Consider the following 20,862-nt stretch of genomic DNA (forward strand, 5'->3'; position numbering starts at 1 on the left):
CATAAATTATGTATTTATTTATCTATCATCTATTCATACTGGGGAAGCCAGTGAGATTAAAAAATCCCTTTTCAAGGGAGGATGTGTCAGATAGCACAGAAGAATACACCCTCGAAAAGCCCACTCGCGTCACACTGTGTTTGTTTTTGCATAGAGGCGGACTGATGCGTTCTGTGCGTCAGACAGTGTATTTTAGGGTCACCTGGTTTTAAACGGTCACACACACCACGTGTGAAATAGAATGTGTTTGCACTAGCGTACATTACATGTGTGTTTATTGCCGTGTGGTTGCGTGTTTTAAGTGTGTGTTACTGTTACATGTCTCGGACTGAGACGTGGTCAGCAGATAATAGACCTGAATTAACAGGGTGGAATGAGGAGACGGAGAAACGTTAGTAGTGTTCAGTATTAGGCATACTCCAAGATGTATTCAAATACTTTTATTTTCTTCATCTTATTTTCTTTTGTCAAAATCAATTATATATTACAACTGCTTTGTAGTATTAAGTCTTTTCACATTCCATTTTGTGTATCAAAAATAAAGGTCTCAAGTTCAAAAAGCTATCCCCATACATCTACACATTCAAACACTTTCACCTTTTACCTCTCGTTATAGTCAAATTAATATTGCATAGAATTTGAGCCTATTCAATCAGTAGTATTTAGCATCTAGCAACAAAATCTATTTGGCATGTAAAACCTTCAAATTGTACCATAAGAAGCTACATTACATTATATAGAGTTCACTGTACTAGCAGTGTCAATTTCCATAAAGCTACAAATGACTGGAGGCCTGTGCTAAACAATGTTACAACAATTACATTCTAAACCATCAACACGTGCGCTAACAAGAGCTGAAACCCAATAGCCTCGAGCTAGCTAGTGCTTAGCAAAGCTAAATTCGGTTAGCATAAAGCTAGTAAACTGTTCAATGCTATTTTCTTACAAATAAAAACGTTCAACACATTTTATAGACACATCGCAAATTTACATATATTACCTGAAGTAAACTGAGCCTTTGTTCATAGGAAATAAAACAAAAAGGTGCTAAAAACATTGCTGAAAAAAAGTACAAAAAGTTCAGACTCAATCTTATTCCCTTTTCTTACATATAAACCATTAGCAACCTAGCAAACCTCCATTAATTATAATGTGGAAAATACCAACTCAGTTAAAGCTCCCTTCAATTGCCTTCAAACAACACCAAACTCATGTAGTTAACCATGTTATCTCAATATTTCATGAGTCATATTGCACTTTTGCACATTACATACCTGAATTAACAGGGTGGAATGATGAGACGGAGAAACGTTAGTAGTGTTCAGTATTGGGCATACTCCAAGATTGAAGAAGCAACATCCAATTACTTTCAATGCAAATACAGTACCTGGGAGGCCTAGAAAATTATACAAGGGATGGCTCCATAAAATAACAAACGAAATAAAACCATACATATTTGTGTACGTCACATTATGTAGCAACAGATATTACTGTCCCAGCGATCCATTGACTGGGTCCACACTACAATACACTGTGCAATAATAGCTGTGTGTGTGTGATTGGCCTAAACTGTGCTATAGTGCCATAACACACAGGTCAAACTCTCCATAATCAACTGGTTGATATCACATGGGCTACTATTAGCTGGGGACAGGGTATTAGGCAGGGTACTGCACCCACATAGCTATCTTAAGATTAATGCACTAACTGTAAGTCGCTCTGGATAAGAGCATCTGCTAAATGACTAAAATGTAAATGTATTAGGCCAGGGTATTATTAGGATGAGCTGGTACTGGACACAAATCAGAGGTTTGCAGGAAATAAGAAAGGTATCAAATTATAGCAACATGACAATGATTGACAACAGGACAGAATCCAATTACTGTATAGATAGAAAGTCTAATGATGGATCTGATACTATAGAGGTGTTATCAGGTAGATGTTACAACAGACTCTAGATCCAACATGCATGAATAATCTGTCCAGTGGTTGGTGACTGAGTGACATGTCTAATGTCCTCACATGTCCCCACGTCGATCTCTATTGAGTTGAGATCCAGTGGGAAGGGAAGTTGACAGAATTGTAATGGCTTCACTGATAATCAGTAGAGATAATCAGTGATTTGTCTTTGTCTTGATGGACATCAATACTATTTCCATCTCACTAATTCTGTTTTGTCTCCTGTCGTCTGTTTGAGAGGAGAACTATGATGATGTTAACACAGTTTTCAGTTTTACAGTCCCTGTGGACTCATTCAGTTTGCTCTCTCTGTGTGACTAAAAGCTATGTCACACACATACACACACACACGCACACACATAAATCACACACTACCAGGTGATAGTTAGGTCATAGTTATTACAGTACATCACATTTCATTCTCACAGAACTGCCTGAGAAACTTCCACTGGTTTTCTTTAACAAGAGATAATCACTGGGCTCCATTACTGAAAAGAAAATGAAGAGGTTCTGCCCCTGGCCTGCACTGCAGTAGCTCTGCTCTATTCTACGTTTTACATTTACATTTTAGTCATTTAGCAGACGCTATTATCCAGAGCGACTTACAGTAGTGACTGCATAAATGTTGATTCTTTTTCGCACTGATCCCCCGTTGGAATCAAACCCACAACCCTGGCGTTGCAAGCACCATGCTCTACCAACTAAGCCACACGGGACAATTCTCCACCAGAGGACTATCCTACTCTATGTATTTCTCATTTCCCAGTAATGTTCTTTCCCCTTTTGCAATTTGGCCATTAATTAAGAGGGTAGAGAAACGTGCAGCTAATGTAAAAGGACACGCAGCATTCCTCCCTGGAAATAAGAATTCATCTTCTTAAATTACTTGAAGTGGGTGTCCCTCCCTTGAGAGAGAGGGCCATAGCCAGGCTAGCGGTGTTGGATTAGCTTTAGTGGTGGCTGGTGGCACTTTAAATGGGGAGGACTGACTCATAGTAATGGCTGGAATGGAATTAATGGAATGGTCTAAAACACATCCATTCATTATTTGTGAGCCGTCCTCCCCTCACCAGCCTCCTCTGATTAGCGCCTGATTAGCTTGCTGTTAGCCCCAGAGCCCCAACCCTCTCACCCCTCACCATTTAAGTAATTTCAGTCCTGCTAGGGCTTCACTGTAGAAAGAACAGAGCTGGCGGAGGATGTTAAGGCAGCTTTGAAATTATACAGGGTAGTGTAGGGTCCTGTGGAAAATATAGGAGTAATTATATAGACCTTATAATAAGATGTCAGGGTAAAAAAATACATGCAAAATGCCCTTATAGAAGAAGGTATAAGCAGTATTGTAAAAGCTCAACCCCGCTTTAAAAATTAAAGCCATATTACATAATATCCCATATTACTTTCACACACGACTACTGGAGCCTTTGTCCCATCAGTGTCTCGCCAAATGACATATCCACATCACCACTGCCCTCTGCTGGTGATGTTAGTGTACTGTCTGTGTTGATCTCTGAAGCCTTGTGCTCTGCTCTGGTACTCAGAAGCTTACAGACTAGTACAGTATCTGTGTGTACATTCCCCTTAGTCCTCTAGTGTGTGTGTGTGTGTGTGGGGGGGGGGGGGGCTATAATCCTTACTGGCTGGACACAGGGTATTATCCGTGTTGTAACATGGTCATCCCTAGGCTGCTGATTGATAAAAGGTTCCAGTGTGTGTCTCTACTGCCAGTCACGTGACAGAGGGGAGTGGGCTTGGCAGTGCACATACACACAGATTTGGATTATGTTACATGCAGTGTTGTTGCATGTGTAGCAGATACAGGCTATTTAGCATATGCTAGTAGCCATCATGCAGTGACGTCACCTGCCCTAAGACCTACAGTGTTGCACTTGCCCAACAAGGACCAATGGTCTTGGTAGGGAAATGGTTAGCACGTTAGCTTCGGGAATACTTAGTGTTGTTGTTGACATGAGTTCGGATTCCAGGTGGCTCCTCCAACTACCCAGAGCGATTTGATCACTCCTGTCCTCTTTCTGTACCTGTTCAGTAGTACAAATTGCTCTATTGCTCTGAGCTGATGTCAATACAAACCTCCATTCTGCTTTATCCCAGTGTGCTGTAGCTACTGTCCATTCATCTGATATCTGCCAGTGACAGCACGTAAATACATGTTATTGCTTCACCTCTCGCTCTAAATCCCTGGATGTCTTCAGGCACTTTTAAAAACGCCTCACCTCTGAACACACAGCACCTTATTGGTGGGCGAAAGTCCACATGACTCTCCGTAGGTACAACAGAGAGGCCAAAACTAAATCTGTTTGGGCTGTTCAGATTATTAACACAAATGACAATGCAGGGATAGAGCCTCAACTGTATCACAGTTTATATCAGACCAGGATACAGTTTGTACTAGACAGGTACATAGTCTTGGTGTCTGTCTACCTGACTGTCACTCAGTCTGTCAGGTGTTCTCTTAAGCATGCATAGCACTTTATTCTGGATCTTTTGTCAGGTGTTCTATGCACACGATTCTGGTGGAAACTGACCTTTTGGAACCTCGGCGAGGTTATTTACCGGCGCTAGTGTTGTACCTTGTCGTAGCTTTGGGGGTGTTTTGTTTTATCTCTTTTTCATTCTACCTGGAAAAACTAAACTTGTCTATCTTCTGAAGAAGAACAATAATCTTTTTGAATCCATTGCCTTCTTCAAGAACCTCTTCTTCGTCTCTTCCTTTGAGACACTCTTGAACACACAGCGTTGGACCTTAGAACTGAAGAATAGGACCGTAGGACCTTATAACTGAAGAACTACAGCTTGGTCCCACTCTCCAGAAAAACAAGGACCCTAAAGAGAAACTGCCTGACGCACTACAATCGATAACTAAGTATCTGTGTTCGGTAGCAATGATCCCTACTAAGCTCCTGATGTACCGGGGTCCACGCGGTGGTGCCCCTCACTCCGACGCCCGTGGAGACGCGTTCAGGCGTAGGAAATCGTGTGGAGAGTTGTTTCAGAAAGGGTACAGGGTGAGGTTGGGGCCTCATGGGATGGCTATGGAGAAGGAGAGGCAGAAGGGACCATATCTTGGTCTCTGGACCTCTCTGAGCTTTCTCTGCAAATGGGGTAAGAATAGAGATCTAGTGCCATAGTTACTCTGTGGGGTAAGAATGGTAGAATATGGGGTCTGGGTCATGTTCAAACAGTCTGTCTCGTCCAGTATACGCTTCCTTTCCAAATGGGGTGAGAATAGAGATCCATGGGGCCATAGTCAAACTGTGGTCCTGTCTGTGATTCCTACTTGTATAAACTATGTTTAAACAATCTGACTTGTCCTGTCTGCACTTCCTCTTAAAATGGGATAAGAATGGTAGAACATGGGATCTGGGCCATGTTCAAACAATCTATCTGGTTCTCTCCAAATGCGGTAAGGACCAAGGTCTGGGAAGGGTATGGAATCACTCATTGTGGTTATGATTCTTATTCTTTACTCTGCTCCTGCAGTGTGCTTCCAATGGCTTTGTTTGTTGGGGGGGATAAAATTGTGTTTCTAGCATCTGGGTTGTGGGTTTGATTCCCGCATGGCCTGTGTATACAAATATTTGTGGTACTGTAGCAGTTATGTGTGATGAGGCTTGCAGTATGATGTGTTGTATGGTCTTGCTGCACGATAGTTCCAAGCACATTTCTCACTGTACGCAGGTGAGAACTATTTTGTTTACAGATGTCTCCACCAGTGGAGGCTGGTGGGAGGAGTTATAGGAGGACAGGCTCATTGTAATGGCTGGAATGGAATAAATGGAACGGTATCAAACATATGGAAACCACATGCTTGACTCAGTTCCATTGATTCCAGTCCAGCCATTAGAATGAGCCTGTCTTCCTATAGCTCCTCCCACCAGCCTCCACTGGTCTCCACCATGAATGAAACTATGAACAGATCCCCAAAAATACAAAGAGATTTGACAAGTAAATGTTTAAAAGTGAATCTCATCTTCATCGTCCTGCCCTGTTAACCTCAATCACTACTAGTGTAAGTTATTCCATCCAGAATGAATAGAAATACACATTGATATGCATGATACACACACACACACACACACACACACGGTGGATCAGAGCAGGGGATATATTGGTGTTATTGGCAGGTGTTGCATTGTTTCTCTAATCCCTGGGTGAGCTCATTTTGGAATCAGACACATGTAGGACACACAGTTTAAAGTACATGACACTACTGTATTAACCTTTATTTCTCTCTCTCTCTCTCTCTCTCTCTCTCTCTCTCTCTCTCTCTCTCAGGTTTAAGATTCCTGAGAGCCTTGAGATTGATACAGTTCTCAGAAATTTTACAGTTTTTGAATATCTTAAAAACAAGGTAAGTATAGGGCTTTCATTGGACTACCGTCACCACTCCAGCACGGTAGCACAACAACAACTATCTACAGAATCCATCTGACATAGAAGCTCGGGTCAGGTTTGATCTCTCTCTAGACGCTGCGGTAACACTTTATTTTACAGTCCTGTTCCAGACTTATACTAAGACATTTAAACTTATGTGGTAACAACTCTTCAAAGCATGCATTGAGCATTTATAGTAGCTCTCTGATACAAATGTTATATAGTAGCTCCCTGAGACAAATGCTACAATAGTAGCTCCCTGATACAAATGTTACAATTGTAGCTCCCTGATACAAATGTTACAATAGTAGCTCCCTGATACAAATGTTACAATAGTAGCTCCCGTGGTGCTTGTTCCAATGAATCTCACTCATGTCATCTGAAATTGTTATGTAATAACTATGTATTTTAACTTCCATTTTCCCATGTAGTGGCTGAGTAAATAGCAGGACTGTACAGTAAAGTGTCACTGAGGTTGTCTCTTGATGACTGTTTGGCCCAGCGTGCCTCTCCTGTCCTTTCTGGCCTCTTAACACTGTAAACACAGAGACGTTGAGTAATGTACAGTAATCCTCTCTTACTGTGGTTTAGCCCTCATGTATGTGAGGGAGAGATAGAGAGGGAGGGAGAGAGAGAGAGATGGAGGGAAAGGACGAGAGAGAGAGAGAGAAAGGGAAAGAGAAAGTGTATGATAAATGTAGACCAATCCTGAACTAAAGCATGACACGTTCCCTATTACACCAGGGCAAGAACAGACACTACAGTAGCTGTTGACTATATGTAGGAAACACAACACAAGATGATGGTTAGAGTGCTGGCAACAGCATTCCACAAAAGCTGTCATGACATAATGTACGTTCTTAGCAGTTCAATAGAGTAATCCCTTTCAGCTTAATGAATTTTGTTTGTTTTTATTGCATTTTTGTTTTTGACCTGATCCTATCCCCTTGAGCCCCACAGTCCCATCATTTCCTGGCTTAGCGAAAGAGAAAATAATAGAACATTTTGTTTTTATCATTTTTTATTTGCATCTTACATTTTATTTAGCATCTTACTGGCATACCATGCCAGACATAAAGACAGAACTTGATGTAATGATAAAATAATGACAGCGAGTACATGTACAGGACAGTACGGTACTTTACAACCTAAGCCAGGTGGTTTCTAGCCTCACCATCTCAGACCCAATAGATGAGCCTCTCCCATTACATTATTCTCTTTCTGTCACCTGGTCTGGATCTCTTTGAGAGATTTTTATGGTTCTTATTCTACCCAGCAATTCCATCAAGCTGGTGAACCTGTGTTCCATCTTCATAAGCACATGGCTAACAGCTGCCGGATTCATACATTTGGTAAGTGGCCGGGCGGGGGGGTTGTGCTACGGGGGAGTAAGGGAGGTGAGAACTCCTAACGCTTGGTCCGAAAACAACCTCTAGCCCCTCCCTTCCCCCTGGATGTGTGGCAGATCTGAAGTGCTGAAGGGTCCCTGACCAACCCCTACCCCCTACCCCCCAGGGACTCCTGTAAGTCCGAAACGATCGGATAGGTAAGCAATACGGAACAAAATATATACAGTTGTGGGCACTAAAACATTTTTTGTTTTTTTTTACCCTGCACTGCGGTACAGGTTTTTTGTGACAAACTATCGCTGGGATACCCTAGAGCGCCGTGTTGCACACCCATTGCGGCAATAGTTCTGTCAGTACCAAAATACAACATGTTCAGTGCCCGCAACTGTACAAAAATTCCCAGCCTTTCTGAAGGCAAGGTGAAGCAGAAAATTACCATATTGCTTAAACCTATCCGATCAGATCAGATCCACAGCAGGGCCTAGGGGGTTGCGGCCAGGGCTTGATTTGGGAATCAGCATGTTAGTTAAAAAGGCTAGGTAGGCGCCGTCTTTGTATAGCCCCCACCTACCCAGTTCAGATGTGCTGCCACCCGAGGGGAGGGGGCTAGGGATTGCCTTCGGACCGGCCAATAGAGGGTGTTTCCATGTGATGATGAAGAGTTAGGGGCGCTTTAATCAATCAGTAGAACTACAGATCAATGTCTGTCCTTTTTATCAGTGAAATGACAGGTCAATCAATCAACAATGTCTGTCCTTTTTTCAGTTTTTCTCTTATTTCTTACACACAGCTGGCTCAAGTTGTCAGTACATTTATGTCAATGGCTCAACCAACAGTACAATAACACACCAACTAATAAGGCATTAGAACATGCAGGAGGATACCTCTAACCTCCTGACACTAGATGGCAGCATCAGCTTAATATTAAGGTTCCAGAAATGCTGTTTTGTCTGATCAGAGTGAAAGCACGTCAGTTGAGCAGGGCCAGATTCAATCAAACTTGTGTTGAGAAGGTTATATGCAGGGCCTTTGTTTGCAAACTGCTGCCCGAAGTGTCAGAACCATGTCGTGTTCAGTTCAGTTCACTTGTTTCCGAACTGGAGGCACTAACCAGTGGAGGAGGTACTTAGTAGTGTTACAGCATCCTCAACCACGCCGGAAATGCATTAGTCCACGGGAAGACATGTTTGTTGGCTACTGTGTAAACTCTGCAATGCTGGCTTGATTGACTCTTAAGACCATGTTGATGGTAAGACAAACCTAGAGAACCTGCATGCATAGAATATATAGAAGCTGCTTCAGAGGTTTTGATCAAAATCCTTCCAATGTTTTTTGTTAAGACTGACATTCTACCCTGTTCAAATCTCCTTCCCGCTCCTGTTTTTAGGTGGAAAACTCAGGGGATCCTTGGGAAAACTTCCAAAATTCCCAGTCACTTTCCTATTGGGAATGTGTCTACTTGCTCATGGTCACTATGTCAACAGTGGGCTACGGGGATGTCTATGCAAAAACCACCTTAGGACGCCTGTTCATGGTCTTCTTCATCCTCGGGGGTTTGGTAAAACAACATTTTTTCTCTCCCCTACTCCCCCCTTTGCCCCGCTCCCCCCCCCAGCCTCAACCCACCTGTCCCCATTTTCACACTATATAGAACTGTTAAACCAGACAGCAAAATGAGTAAATGATACGTTAGTCTTTCAATGTCTTACTCAATATTATTATCTGGAAAGTATTTTGCAATGTAGCTTTATGATAGTTTAGCAACGTTTACATAGCACTGTTAAGCTTACCTATTTAGATATGTACAGTATACTTACCTGCTTACTATTGATGCTATTTGTCTGTTAGTATTATTGCAGTGATGCCTCCTGCAGTAGCCTACTGTATACAGTGCCTTCGGAAAGTATTCAGACCCCTTGACTTTTTCCACATTTTGTTAGGTTAGAGCCGTATTCTAAAATTGATGATAATATTTTTTTCCCTCATCAATCTACACACAATACCCCATAATGACAAAGCAAAAACAGGTTTTTAGAAATGTTTGCTAATTTATTAAAAACAAAAAACAGATTACATTTACATAAGTATTCAGACCCTTTACTCAGTACTTTGTTGAAGCACCTTTGGCAGAGATTACAGCCTCGAGTCTTCTTGGGTATGACGCTACAAGCTTGGCACACCTGTTATTTGGGGAGTTTCTCCCATTCTCCTCTGCAGATCCTCTCAAGCTCTTTCAGGTTGGATGGGGAGCATTGCTGCACAGCTATTTTCTGGTCTTTCCAGCGATGTTCTATCAGATTCAAGTCCTGGCTCTGGCTGGGCCACTCAAGGACATTCAGAGACTTGTCCTGAAGCCAGTCCTGTGTTTTCTTGACTGTGTGCTTAGGGTCGTTGTCCTGTTGGAAGGTTAACCTTCGCCCCCAGTCTGAGGTCCTGAGCGCTTTGGAGCAGGTTTTCATCAAGGATCTCTCTGTACTTTGCTCCGTTCATCTTTCCATCGATCCTTACTAGTCTTCCAGTCCCTGCCGCTGAAAAACACCCACACAGCATGATGCTGCCACCACCGTGCTTTACCGTAGGGATGGTGCCAGGTTTTCGCTTTGCCATTATGGGGTATTGTGTGTAGATTACTGGGGATTTTTATTTATTTAATCAATTTTAGAATAAAGCTGTAACGTAACAAAATGTGGAAAAAGTCAAGGGGTCTGAATACTTTCCGAAGGCACTGCATGTGTACTTGACTGTAGTTTCTCCTCTTGCCCCCCTCCCTGTAGCTTGTGGGTTGTATTTGTCTGAAGAGTAGAGTTCTAAGATAATTTGCTACCTGCAGTCTGATAATGCTGTTGTTGCTGTTCTTCTTAAAGCAGTCTGTGGTTTCAAGACTACCCCCTTCCTCTCGTGTCCCTCCCCACTATTCCAACAAACACAGTGGCAGGAAGACCAGGCCTAGGCCAGCCTGAGTGTTACCATAGTGACCGCAGCTCTTTACACCCTGACATTTAACCCCAGTCAGAACAGCACTCCCTAGAGGAAAAGGGGCTCACTGCAGCTAAACAGATTTACATTAGTTTGGACTGTTAGCCTTTAACTCGATCCATCTCATATGATGGGATAGAAGATGACCCCCAGCTGTTTGGGAGTGTGCCGTTTGGTCGTCATAGCGATGTGAAGAAAGAAAGAAAGAAAGAAAGAAAGAAAGAAAGAAAGAAAGAAAGAAAGAAAGAAAAAGAAAGTGTTACTCTGCCTGGAGGCTGTTTAGGTTTAGCAGCAGTAGTTCTGTTTCCTATCAGGAGACTCCATTGTGGTGATGCTGTAAACCCAGATCAAACTCAAAGCAGCTCTCACATCAACCTCACATCGTAACACATTATTTCCCCTGGATTTGGGTTTTGTGAGTATATTGGCTTAGAAAAAGGTTAATGGATAAAACAGTAACGAAATTGCTCAATAGTTCATGGATAGCTGAACAGCTCAGTTGGTAGAGTGTAGCTCAGTTGGTAGAGCATGGCGCTTGCAATGCCAGGGTTGTGGGTTCGATTCCCACGGGGGACCAGTATGAAAATGTATGCCCTCACTACTGTAAGTCGCTCTGGATAAGAGCGTTGACTAAAATGTACACGTAAAAACTGTTAGCAAAAAGCTCAACAGATAGTAGATGTCTAAACGGTTAGCAAACAGCTCAACAGTTAGTGGATAGCTAAACGGTTAGCAAACAGCTCAATCGTTAGTGGATAGCTAAACGGTTAGCAAACAGCTCAACAGTTAGTGGATAGCTAAACGGTTAGCAAACAGCTCAACAGTTAGTGGATAGCTAAACGGTTAGCAAACAGCTCAACAGTTAGTGGATAGCTAAACGGTTAGCAAACAGCTCAACAGTTAGTGGATAGCTAAACGGTTAGCAAACAGCTCAACAGTTAGTGGATAGCTAAACATTAAGCAACAGCTCGACAGTTTGTGAATAGCTATACGGTTAGTTAATGGCTCAAAATGGTTACAAAATAGCTCAATAGGTAATGGATGGCTGAACAGTTAGCACATAGCTCAACAGATGGTCAAATGGTTAGCAAACAGCTCAATAGTTAGTGGATAGCTATAAGGTTAGCAAACTTCTCAAAGGTTGGTGGATAGCTAACTCAACAGGTAGTGGGTAGTTAAATGGCTAGCAACAATCTAGACAGTTCGCTAAACGGTTTACAAACAACACTTTGTGAATAACTAAATGGTTAGCAAACAACTCAACAGTTAGTGGGTAGATAAATGGCTAGCAAAATGCTCAGCAGCTAAAGAGTTATCAAAAATAGCTAAACAGTGCTAGCGGGATATTGTTATTGACATAGGCAGTAAAGAGAGAAGTACCTCCGGACAGGACAGGAGGCTGCAACTTTGCAAAATGCATCCAGCTCATTCCCACTGCCCTCCAAATGAGTCTTAATGTGTTTTGCAGCTGTGGACCATCAGGCCGGCCTGCTCAAATCAACCTGCCACATCATTGGTGTTTGTTGGACAAAACATGGCACATAGGTTTTTTTCCCTCTTCTCTTTGCTACTTCCAGATGTTTTAGACCCTCTCACAGATCGACCGTTGTTGGACGGCTGTGGCGATATTTACGCTTTAGATTTTTTCTTCCCGAAACCCATGACCCTTAAAAACTGGGGTTTTCTTAATTAAAACATTTTCTTCCAATTTATACCCCCAAATTCTTTAAAAACAACTTTGATTGGGCAACGCATTTCTCTATCTCTTAGTTTGTTCTCTTCTTTAAAGTGTCAGTTTTAAGTGAGAACTACGAGAGAAACATTTGGACACAATCATCCCCCAGTTTTTCAGCATTTGCACATTTATTTGATATCTTAAGAAAAAAAATTATCCCCCCCCCGCCAGAAATCTGTTTGGATTCAAGGGCCCGCTAGCCGACTCCCCCTCCACCTCCTCTATGGCGCAGTCTCTTTTTTAGTCTCTTCTTCTGTCTCCCATCTTCTCCTTAGGCCATGTTTGCCAGCTACGTCCCTGAAATCATAGAGTTAATAGGAAACCGCAAGAAATATGGTGGTTCCTATAGTGCGGTTAATGGGAGAAAGTAAGTATTTTCCGGAAGGTTCTGCTGTCTTTCCTTGTACGCGGTAGAACCCTCTCTGCATGCCCTTTTCTTTTTTCTGTTTCATGCATGTAGGCCATGTTTGCTCGCTACGTGCCAGAAATTGCTGCTCTCATCCTTAATCGGAAGAAATACGGAGGGAGTTATAACTCAACACGAGGCAGAAAGTAAGTCCAAATCCAGACAAGGTGTGGTTGTGTGACTCAAGTGCGCCCCCCTCAGGTTAAGAGTGGTATGGGGGTTGATTCACCAAGTTACTATTACTTTAGTCACACTGCGTGACTGGAGACCTTGGCCATAAGGACACACATGTCCATGTCCCTTTACTCTCTCTATTTCTCTCTCTATGTCTCTCTCTAGTTCTCTCTCTCTCCCTGTCTTTCTTCTCTCGCTCGCTCTCTCGCTCTCTCTCTCGCTTGCTCTCTCGCTCTCTCTCTCGCTTGCTTTCTCTCTCTCGCTCTCTCTCTTGCTGTCTCTCTTGCTGTCTCTCTTGCTGTCTCTCTTGCTGTCTCTCTCGCTCTCTTGCTGTCTCTCTTTCTCTCTCTCTTTCTCACTCTGTCCCTCACTCAGTGATTACCTGAAGTCCATCGTTGTGCTTTTGTTTTTTATTTTTTACTTTGATACATCCTATGTGCTGCATTTTAATTTCATTTGAAAACTAGAGCTTTCATGACTACATTATAGACATATGCTATTAATATGTGATGATTTATTTCTCATTTTGTATGTACGGTACTGTTATGTGTTGTCCTACTTATTTATTCCGAAACCATCCAATGACATTCCTCCTTCAATTGTGCTCTCACTATAAGGACGAATCAGGGTCATGATGATACATAATTGTAAAATGAATAGTCATGAAACCCCTACTATCAGCTCTAAAAAGAAAATAGAAAAATACAATAATCCTCAACTGCATTATTATTGGTGGTCTTTTAGTAGCATCATCAATCTCAATGACCTTGCAGGATATGATTTCATTTCTTGTTTTCATTTTGCTTGAGTAACTTCGCATAAGACATGCTATTTTTATTTATTTTTTCATTTATCTGCATGTTCTCTGTGACCTGAGCTCTGCTCTGTTGGGTTTTTCACGCTTCATGGTTCCCATGACAAACCTGACAAAAAGCTCAGCTTCCTGTCTTGTCACTGCCAGCCCCATCGTATCATCACTGTGTGACATGACTCTTATTAACCGCTCACTCGCATCATCTCTGCTCGACATGACTCTGGCCCTGATCTTCAGTCAGCTCCCACACCCTGAATGCTGGATGCCTCGCTGTCATTGGAGGCGCTCGATTGCTCTTGGCTTGCTTTGCCCGCTTGGTTCTTTGGTGTTCCGTCGTTTGGTTTGTGTGGCCGTAGTTGTGTGGGCCAGAGGTTGTGGTGTTGTGTGCGGATGTGTGTGTGTGTGTGTGGACGTTCAGAACACATATTGTTGTGTTGTGTGTGTATGTACAGTGTGTGTGGCTGAATCCCTGGTTTTGTGGCTCAAACTTTACTGGCTCAACAGCACAGCACACAGACTAACACAGACTCTTAGTTAGACCCAGACTAACCCCACTGCTCCTAATAGTTTAACTCAGCAGAATAAAGAGACTTCCTGCATCTCTCCCTCTCGCGCTCTCTCACTCTCTCTCACTCTCTCTCTCTCTCTCTCTCTCTCACTCACCGTCTTTATATGTTCTACCTTACTATTTTACTTCTGTCTCTTTGGTCTTTCTTTCTCTCCCTCTTTCTCTTCATTCTCTTTATCCTACTCTCCCTCATTCTCTCCTTTATCCCCCTTCCCCTTCCCCTCTCGCTCTCTCAACCCCCTTCCCCTCTCTCTCTCTCAACACCCTTCCCCTCTCTCTCAACCCCTTTCTCTCTCTCTCTCTCTCTCTCTCTCTCTCTCTCTCTCGCAACCCCCTTCCTCTCTCTCTCAACCCCCTTCCCCTCGCTCTCTCTCAACCCCCTTCCCCCCTCTCTCTCTCAACCCCCTTCCCCTCTCTCTCTCTCTCTCTCTCTCAACCCCCTTCCCCTCTCTCACTCTCTCTCTCAACCCCCTTCCCCTCTCTCTCTCACTCAACCCTTCATCTCTCGCTCTCAACCCCCTTCCCCCCCCCCTCTCTCTCTCTCTCTCTCTCTCTCTCTCAACCCCCTTCCTCTCCCTCTCTCTCAACCCCCTTCCTCTCCCTCTCTCTCTCTCTCAACCCCCTTCCTCTCCCTCTCTCTCTCTCTCAACCCCCTTCCCCTCTCTCTCAACACCCTTCCCCTCTCTCTCAACCCCCTTCCTCTCTCTCTCTCTCTCTCGCAACCCCCTTCCTCTCTCTCTCTCAACCCCCTTCCCCTCGCTCACTCTCTCAACCCCCTTCCCCTTCCCCTCTCTCTCTCTCAACCCCCTTCCCCTCGCTCTCTCTCAACCCCCTTCCCCTCTCTCTCTCTCAACCCCCTTCCCCTCTCTCTCTCAACCCTCTTCCCCTCTCTCACTCTCTCTCTCAACCCCCTTCCCCTCTCTCTCTCACTCAACCCTTCATCTCTCTCGCTCTCAACCCCCTTCCCCTCTCTCTCTCTCTCTCTCTCAACCCCCTTCCTCTCCCTCTCTCTCTCTCTCTCAACCCCCGTCCTCTCTCTCTCTCTCTCAACCCCCTTCCTCTCCCTCTCTCTCTCTCTCTCTCTCAACCCCCGTCCCCTCTCTCTCTCTCTCAACCCCCTTCCCCTCTCTCTCGCTCAACCCCCTTCCCATCTCTCTCTCTCTCAACCCCCTTCCCATCTCTCTCTCTCAACCCCCTTCCCATCTCTCTCTCTCAACCCCCTTCCCCTCTCTCTCTCTCTCTCTCTCTCTCTCTCTCTCTCCCAACCCCCTTCCCCTCTCTCTCTCTCTCTCTCTCAACCCCTTTCATCTCTCTCAACCCCCTTCCCCGTCAGTGAGACAAGATTAATGAGATGTTATGTTTGGCTTGCGCCCTGCGTCTCCATTCACTGACAGGGTGTTGAGAGAAGGGTTTGTCAAAACTGCCGACTCCCCCTCTCGCCACCTTTCCCTCTCCCTCACTCCCCCTTTCACACACTCTCCCACTTTCCCTCTTTACCTCTCCATCGCTGTCTTTCTCCCCCTCCTCCTTTCTCCTTTTCTCTTTCCTTTTCTTTTTTCTATACTTCATACATACATGTGTTAGTAATCGGGCCCCCAGTTCAGCCAGTCTAGCACAGAGGCTCAGACTGGCAACAGGATCTGTGCATTATTATGTTATATACTCTATGTATGGGTTCATACTTTATATGTACAGATCAAGACACATATACAAACACATTTGTCATAATGGTTTATTGTTTCCTTGTGGAGAGTACACTTTTTGGGCAAGGAAAAAGCTAAACAAGTTAAGTTCACGAAACTGAGGATTAGGAATATATCCAACTTCCAGTTAATATTACACATCATTAAGTGGTTTATCTTAATGGCACGTGCGCGCGCGCACACACACACACACACACACACACACACACACACACACACACACACACACACACCAGTCAGCGTAGTGACAGATCTCACATCGCCTACACTGATGTCATCAAGACGAGCGTTCTGTTGGCTCTCGACTCACTGCACTCACGGCCCTGTGGTTCTTATTAGGGCTCTGTGGTTTCCATTAGCCCCCACTGAAACAGAGGGAATGGCATGGAAACTGGCCTAAACCCTGGCTGAACCCTGCAGTACTCTGAATGTGTTAGTTCTCTGTGTGCCTGTGATGGCTTGCAGCCTGAGGTGTGGAGACCTGGAGACTCTCATCCCAGTCACACATATTATATAATATGTACAGTACGCATTAGGGAATTTAATACACATGTATTAACATAAATAAATATCATAATTGATGTGATACTGAACATGAATAACCTACATGAGTAATTTTACAGTATGAATAAGATCTCCAGTATTCAGGTTAGATAGCGTCCAAATATATCTTCCTCATTTCTGTGGCAAAATGTATTTTTTATGCTACACCGTGTTTCATTAGTTACAGAGATATAGGTCACTGTTGAATGAAAAACACAAGAAATCTGGTGTTTTGTTGCCTTTCCTTCTGCATCCTATAGTGTCAGCCTAAGGATCAGAGCGATATCAATGGTGTGGCCTCTGTTGCTGGTGTTTGAGCTGTCTGTTTGCTGTGGTGAAGTATTTAATGTGTTCCTGATTATATGATTTGTTAGGTTGATATCCTGCATGGTCTGTAATACATGTTCTCAGAATTCCCTCGTGCATTTAATGTGATGCTGTGCAACTCTATTGTGGCACTTGGTATTTGTGTGTAATATTTTGTCATATGTTCTGTGCCACTGTGATTGTACACACAACTTGAGTTTTTTTAGTTTGATATTTCATTGAGAAGTCCAGGGTCGAATAAGCTTAAAGGAAGTTATATTTTTTGCAAACCAATGAATAGATGTTGAATCATGTATCCTTACTACTCCTTATATGTAGCCAAATACCTTCCTTGGCTTGGATACTGTGCTGTTGTCTATAATGCTAGCCCTAGCGCACCAATAGGCAAAATGATCAGTAGTCTGTCCATCCTGCAATGAAGTCAACTGAAGCGTATATACTCCCAACAATTGTTCCGCTTTAAAAATCTGTCAAGCTCCACTGATAACTAATCTATACATGGAGACGAGATGTCTGAGATGAACTGTGTGTGTGCGTGCGTGTGTGTGAGTGCATCCGTGCCTGTCTTAACACGGAGCCACAATAAAGCCAGTTACTACACTGCACAAATCCCATATACTCAGCCTCTGAAGATGACTTCTGGACATGGAGTAGGAAAACATGACTGATGTTTTTGTCTCCCTGAATGGGACACATCATCTTCTGCCAACAGCTGCTGGCTTCTCACTGAGACCTCTGCTCATAATCTGATCTCATCAGAGAGCTCACAGCCTCATGCCATCACTGGATAGCTAGTCCAGAGCCCAGATCTGTGAAGATCATTATGTTCAATGGCTACCAGGCCTGTGTTGTCACCATGTCTACCAGGTGTCCACCAGATCATGTCTGCTTCAGCCTGCCTCAGTCTGCTTCAGTCCACTTAAGTATGCATCAGTCTGCTTTAGACCTCTTCAATGTGTTTCAATGCCACTTTGGACACACTGATCTGGACTGGAACAGTCAAGTCTTTCATATACAACAGGAGTTAATGTATCATCCAATGGTCTCATCATCTCCCAGTATGAGAACATGGGTTTGGATCAGTGTTTGTTTCTGTTAAAACAGATTGAGCTTGATGAGTTAAGTCTTGTATAGTGATCAGGCCAGACCACAGTTCTTCAGTGAGTCAGTAACCCAATGCACAGACAGTCTAACTCTACCAAGCGCATACAGGGCAGAGCTGCAGAAGCAAATTGTCATCTGGCACATCTCTCAAATAGAGCCATTGTCATTACATAGATTGTCTTACAGGTCTTTTTAGGACAATTCGGGTAGCTCGCCTGTCTCTGTGCCCAATGTAATCCCCTTGATGACGAGCATGTTTGGGTTTCTCTTTATTTGAGGTTTGACGTCGAACATTGGCTCGACAATGTTGAGTTAGTTTGGCCTACCGCAATACAAATGAGACCGTTGGTAAAGCTGAATGGTTAAAACTGTCTTTAATCCTAGTTTGATTATGTAGTGTATCAACATAATACTTTAGCAATGGAGGCATTGGGAAACCCACCCGAGCCGCTTGCGGAAATCTTTGCTTTGTGCTGGAGAACAGAACAAATAAATACGTATTTTGAGTCACCTGAACAAGCTTGATATGTTACAGAGACTAGGAGCTGCATCTGTGTTCAAACTGACTCAAATCTACTCCAGTATGAGTGAAGCTCCTATGTGAGTATTACTGTGAAACCCTCTATCTGAGAGCCTCTGTCTCTGGAGTGGATCATCACACTGGAGCCCAGAGTGGAACCATGGGACAAACAAGGTCACCACCCCAGTCATGACCCCAGCCCCAGTCCGATCTATCCCCTATCTGTCTAAATCCATCTTTCTCCTGAAGTCAGCAGTGCTCTCTGTCTGACATAGAACTCAACTATCCTGCCATCCACACGTCAACCAGCCTCATGTTCTGTTTAGAGTTCTTGTCAGCCGCAGACCAAGAAATCACTTTACAAGGCTTTTAGTAATGCCTTGTATGAAAGCGTGCGCCTATTGCTGTACATGTCTCTGTCAACATGTATTCGGCTCTCAGAGGGTGGTTTGGCGTAAGGGAACGGTTTCCTTATTGAGAACGGATGACAATCAAAACCAGGAAGTGTACTTTAGGATTATATTTTAGGTCTCCTTAAAGTGGTTCAAAGTTCAGGGTTTGGTTGCACACGTCATGTCGGATTTTTTCATACAAGGAGGGGGAAACTACGCTTTTCACTCTTATGGGGATTTGTTTTCTTTTACTGAAAAACAACAACACTAAAAGTCATGTCTAGTTTTCAAAATACATTTTTCTGACATAAATAGTTTTTATTGGGAATTAGAGTTGTGAGAGTGCTTTGGTATGACGTGAGTGTTCTTTTCGAGGCATTCGTGTTGGTTGTGATTTATGTTGCCTTGCTCAAGTTGATTTCTCCCCCCCCTTCTCCAGGCACATTGTGGTCTGTGGTCATATAACGCTCGAAAGTGTCTCCAACTTCCTCAAAGACTTCCTACACAAGGACAGGGATGATGTCAATGTAGAAATAGTTTTTCTCCATAAGTAAGTACATGTTTCGCTCCCTAGCTTTAAACCATTACACAGCATAGTTAAACATGAAATAATATAAACAAAAAGCATAGGAAATTGTCATTTTCTCTGTTCTTTCTCTCATAATCTCCCCCCCCCCTTTTTTTATGTGGGGTCTAATGTATTTCTGTAGTATGCATAAAATACTTACACTATTTATACAAAAGTATGTGGACACCCCTTCAAATTAGTAGATTCGGCTATTTCAGCCACACCCGTTGCTGACAGGTGTATAAAATCGAGCACACAGCCATGCAATCTCCATAGACAAGCATTGGCAGTAGAATGGCCTGTACTGAAGAGCTCAGTGACTTTCAACGTGGCACCGTCATAGGATGCCACCTTTCCAACAAGTCAGTTTGTCAAATTTCTGCCCTGCTAGAGCTGCCCCGGTCAACTGTAAGTGCTGTTATTGTGAAGTGGAAACGTCTAGGAACAACAACGGTTCAGCTGCGAAGTGGTAGGCCACACAAGCTCACAGAACGGGACTGCTGAAGCGCGTAGCGCGGAACAATCGTCTGTCCTCGGTTGCAACACTCACTACCGAGTTCCAAACTGCCTCTTGAAGCAAAGTCAGCACAATAACTGTTCGTCGGGAGCTTCATGAAATGGGTTTCCATGTCCAAGCAGCCAAGATCACCATGTGCAATGCCAAGCGTCGGTTGGAGTGGTGTAAAGCTCGCCGCAAGTGGAAACTCGTTCTCTGGAGTGATGAATCACTCTTCACCATCTGGCAGTCCGATGGACGAATCTGGGTTTGGCGGCTGCCAGGAGAACGCTACCTGCACGAATGCATAGTGCCAACTGTAAAGTTTGGTGGAGGAGGAATAATTGTCTGGGGCTGTTTTTCATGGTTCGGGCTAGGCCGTTTGTTCCAGTGAAGGGAAATCTTAATGCTACAGCATACAATGACATTCTAGACGATTCTGTGCTTCCAACTTTGTGGCAACAGTTTGGGGAAGGCCCTTTCCTGTTTGCATGACAATGCCCCCGTGCACAAAGCGAGGTCAATACAGAAATGGTTTGTCGAGATTGGTGTGGAAGAACTTGACTGGCCTACACAGAGCCCTGACCTCAACCCCATTGAACACCTTTGGGATGAATTGGAACGCAGACTGCGAGCCAGGCCTAATCGCCCAACATCAGTGCCTGACCTCACTAATGCTCTTGTGGCTGAACGGAAGCAAGTCCCCGCACCAATGTTCCAACATCCAGTGGAAGGCCTTCCCAGAACAGTGGAGGCTGTTATAGCAGCAAAGGGGGGACCAACTCCATATTAATGCCCATGATTTTGGAATGAGATGTTCGACGAGCAGGTGT

General features: G+C 43.8%; 1 protein-coding gene across 5 annotated transcripts in view; it reads left to right on the forward strand.

The window, feature by feature from the left end:
* The window catches only part of kcnma1a (potassium large conductance calcium-activated channel, subfamily M, alpha member 1a), a gene marked incomplete at both ends in the record, with an annotated part of 253,440 nt that overhangs the window by 163,283 nt on the left and 69,295 nt on the right, over window positions 1–20,862 (forward strand). For all 5 annotated transcript variants that reach the window (XM_084168518.1, XM_084168519.1, XM_084168517.1 and 2 more), the window contains 5 exons: window positions 6,256–6,331; window positions 7,631–7,706; window positions 9,091–9,261; window positions 12,690–12,781; window positions 19,405–19,515. In XM_084168518.1, the coding sequence (XP_084024644.1) occupies window positions 6,256–6,331; window positions 7,631–7,706; window positions 9,091–9,261; window positions 12,690–12,781; window positions 19,405–19,515 (526 nt within the window). The remainder of the gene's footprint in view (window positions 1–6,255; window positions 6,332–7,630; window positions 7,707–9,090; window positions 9,262–12,689; window positions 12,782–19,404; window positions 19,516–20,862) is intronic.

The sequence above is a fragment of the Coregonus lavaretus genome (assembly GCF_964263955.1).
Source record: "Coregonus lavaretus genome assembly, chromosome: 1".
In the NCBI taxonomy this organism is placed as follows: domain Eukaryota; kingdom Metazoa; phylum Chordata; class Actinopteri; order Salmoniformes; family Salmonidae; genus Coregonus; species Coregonus lavaretus.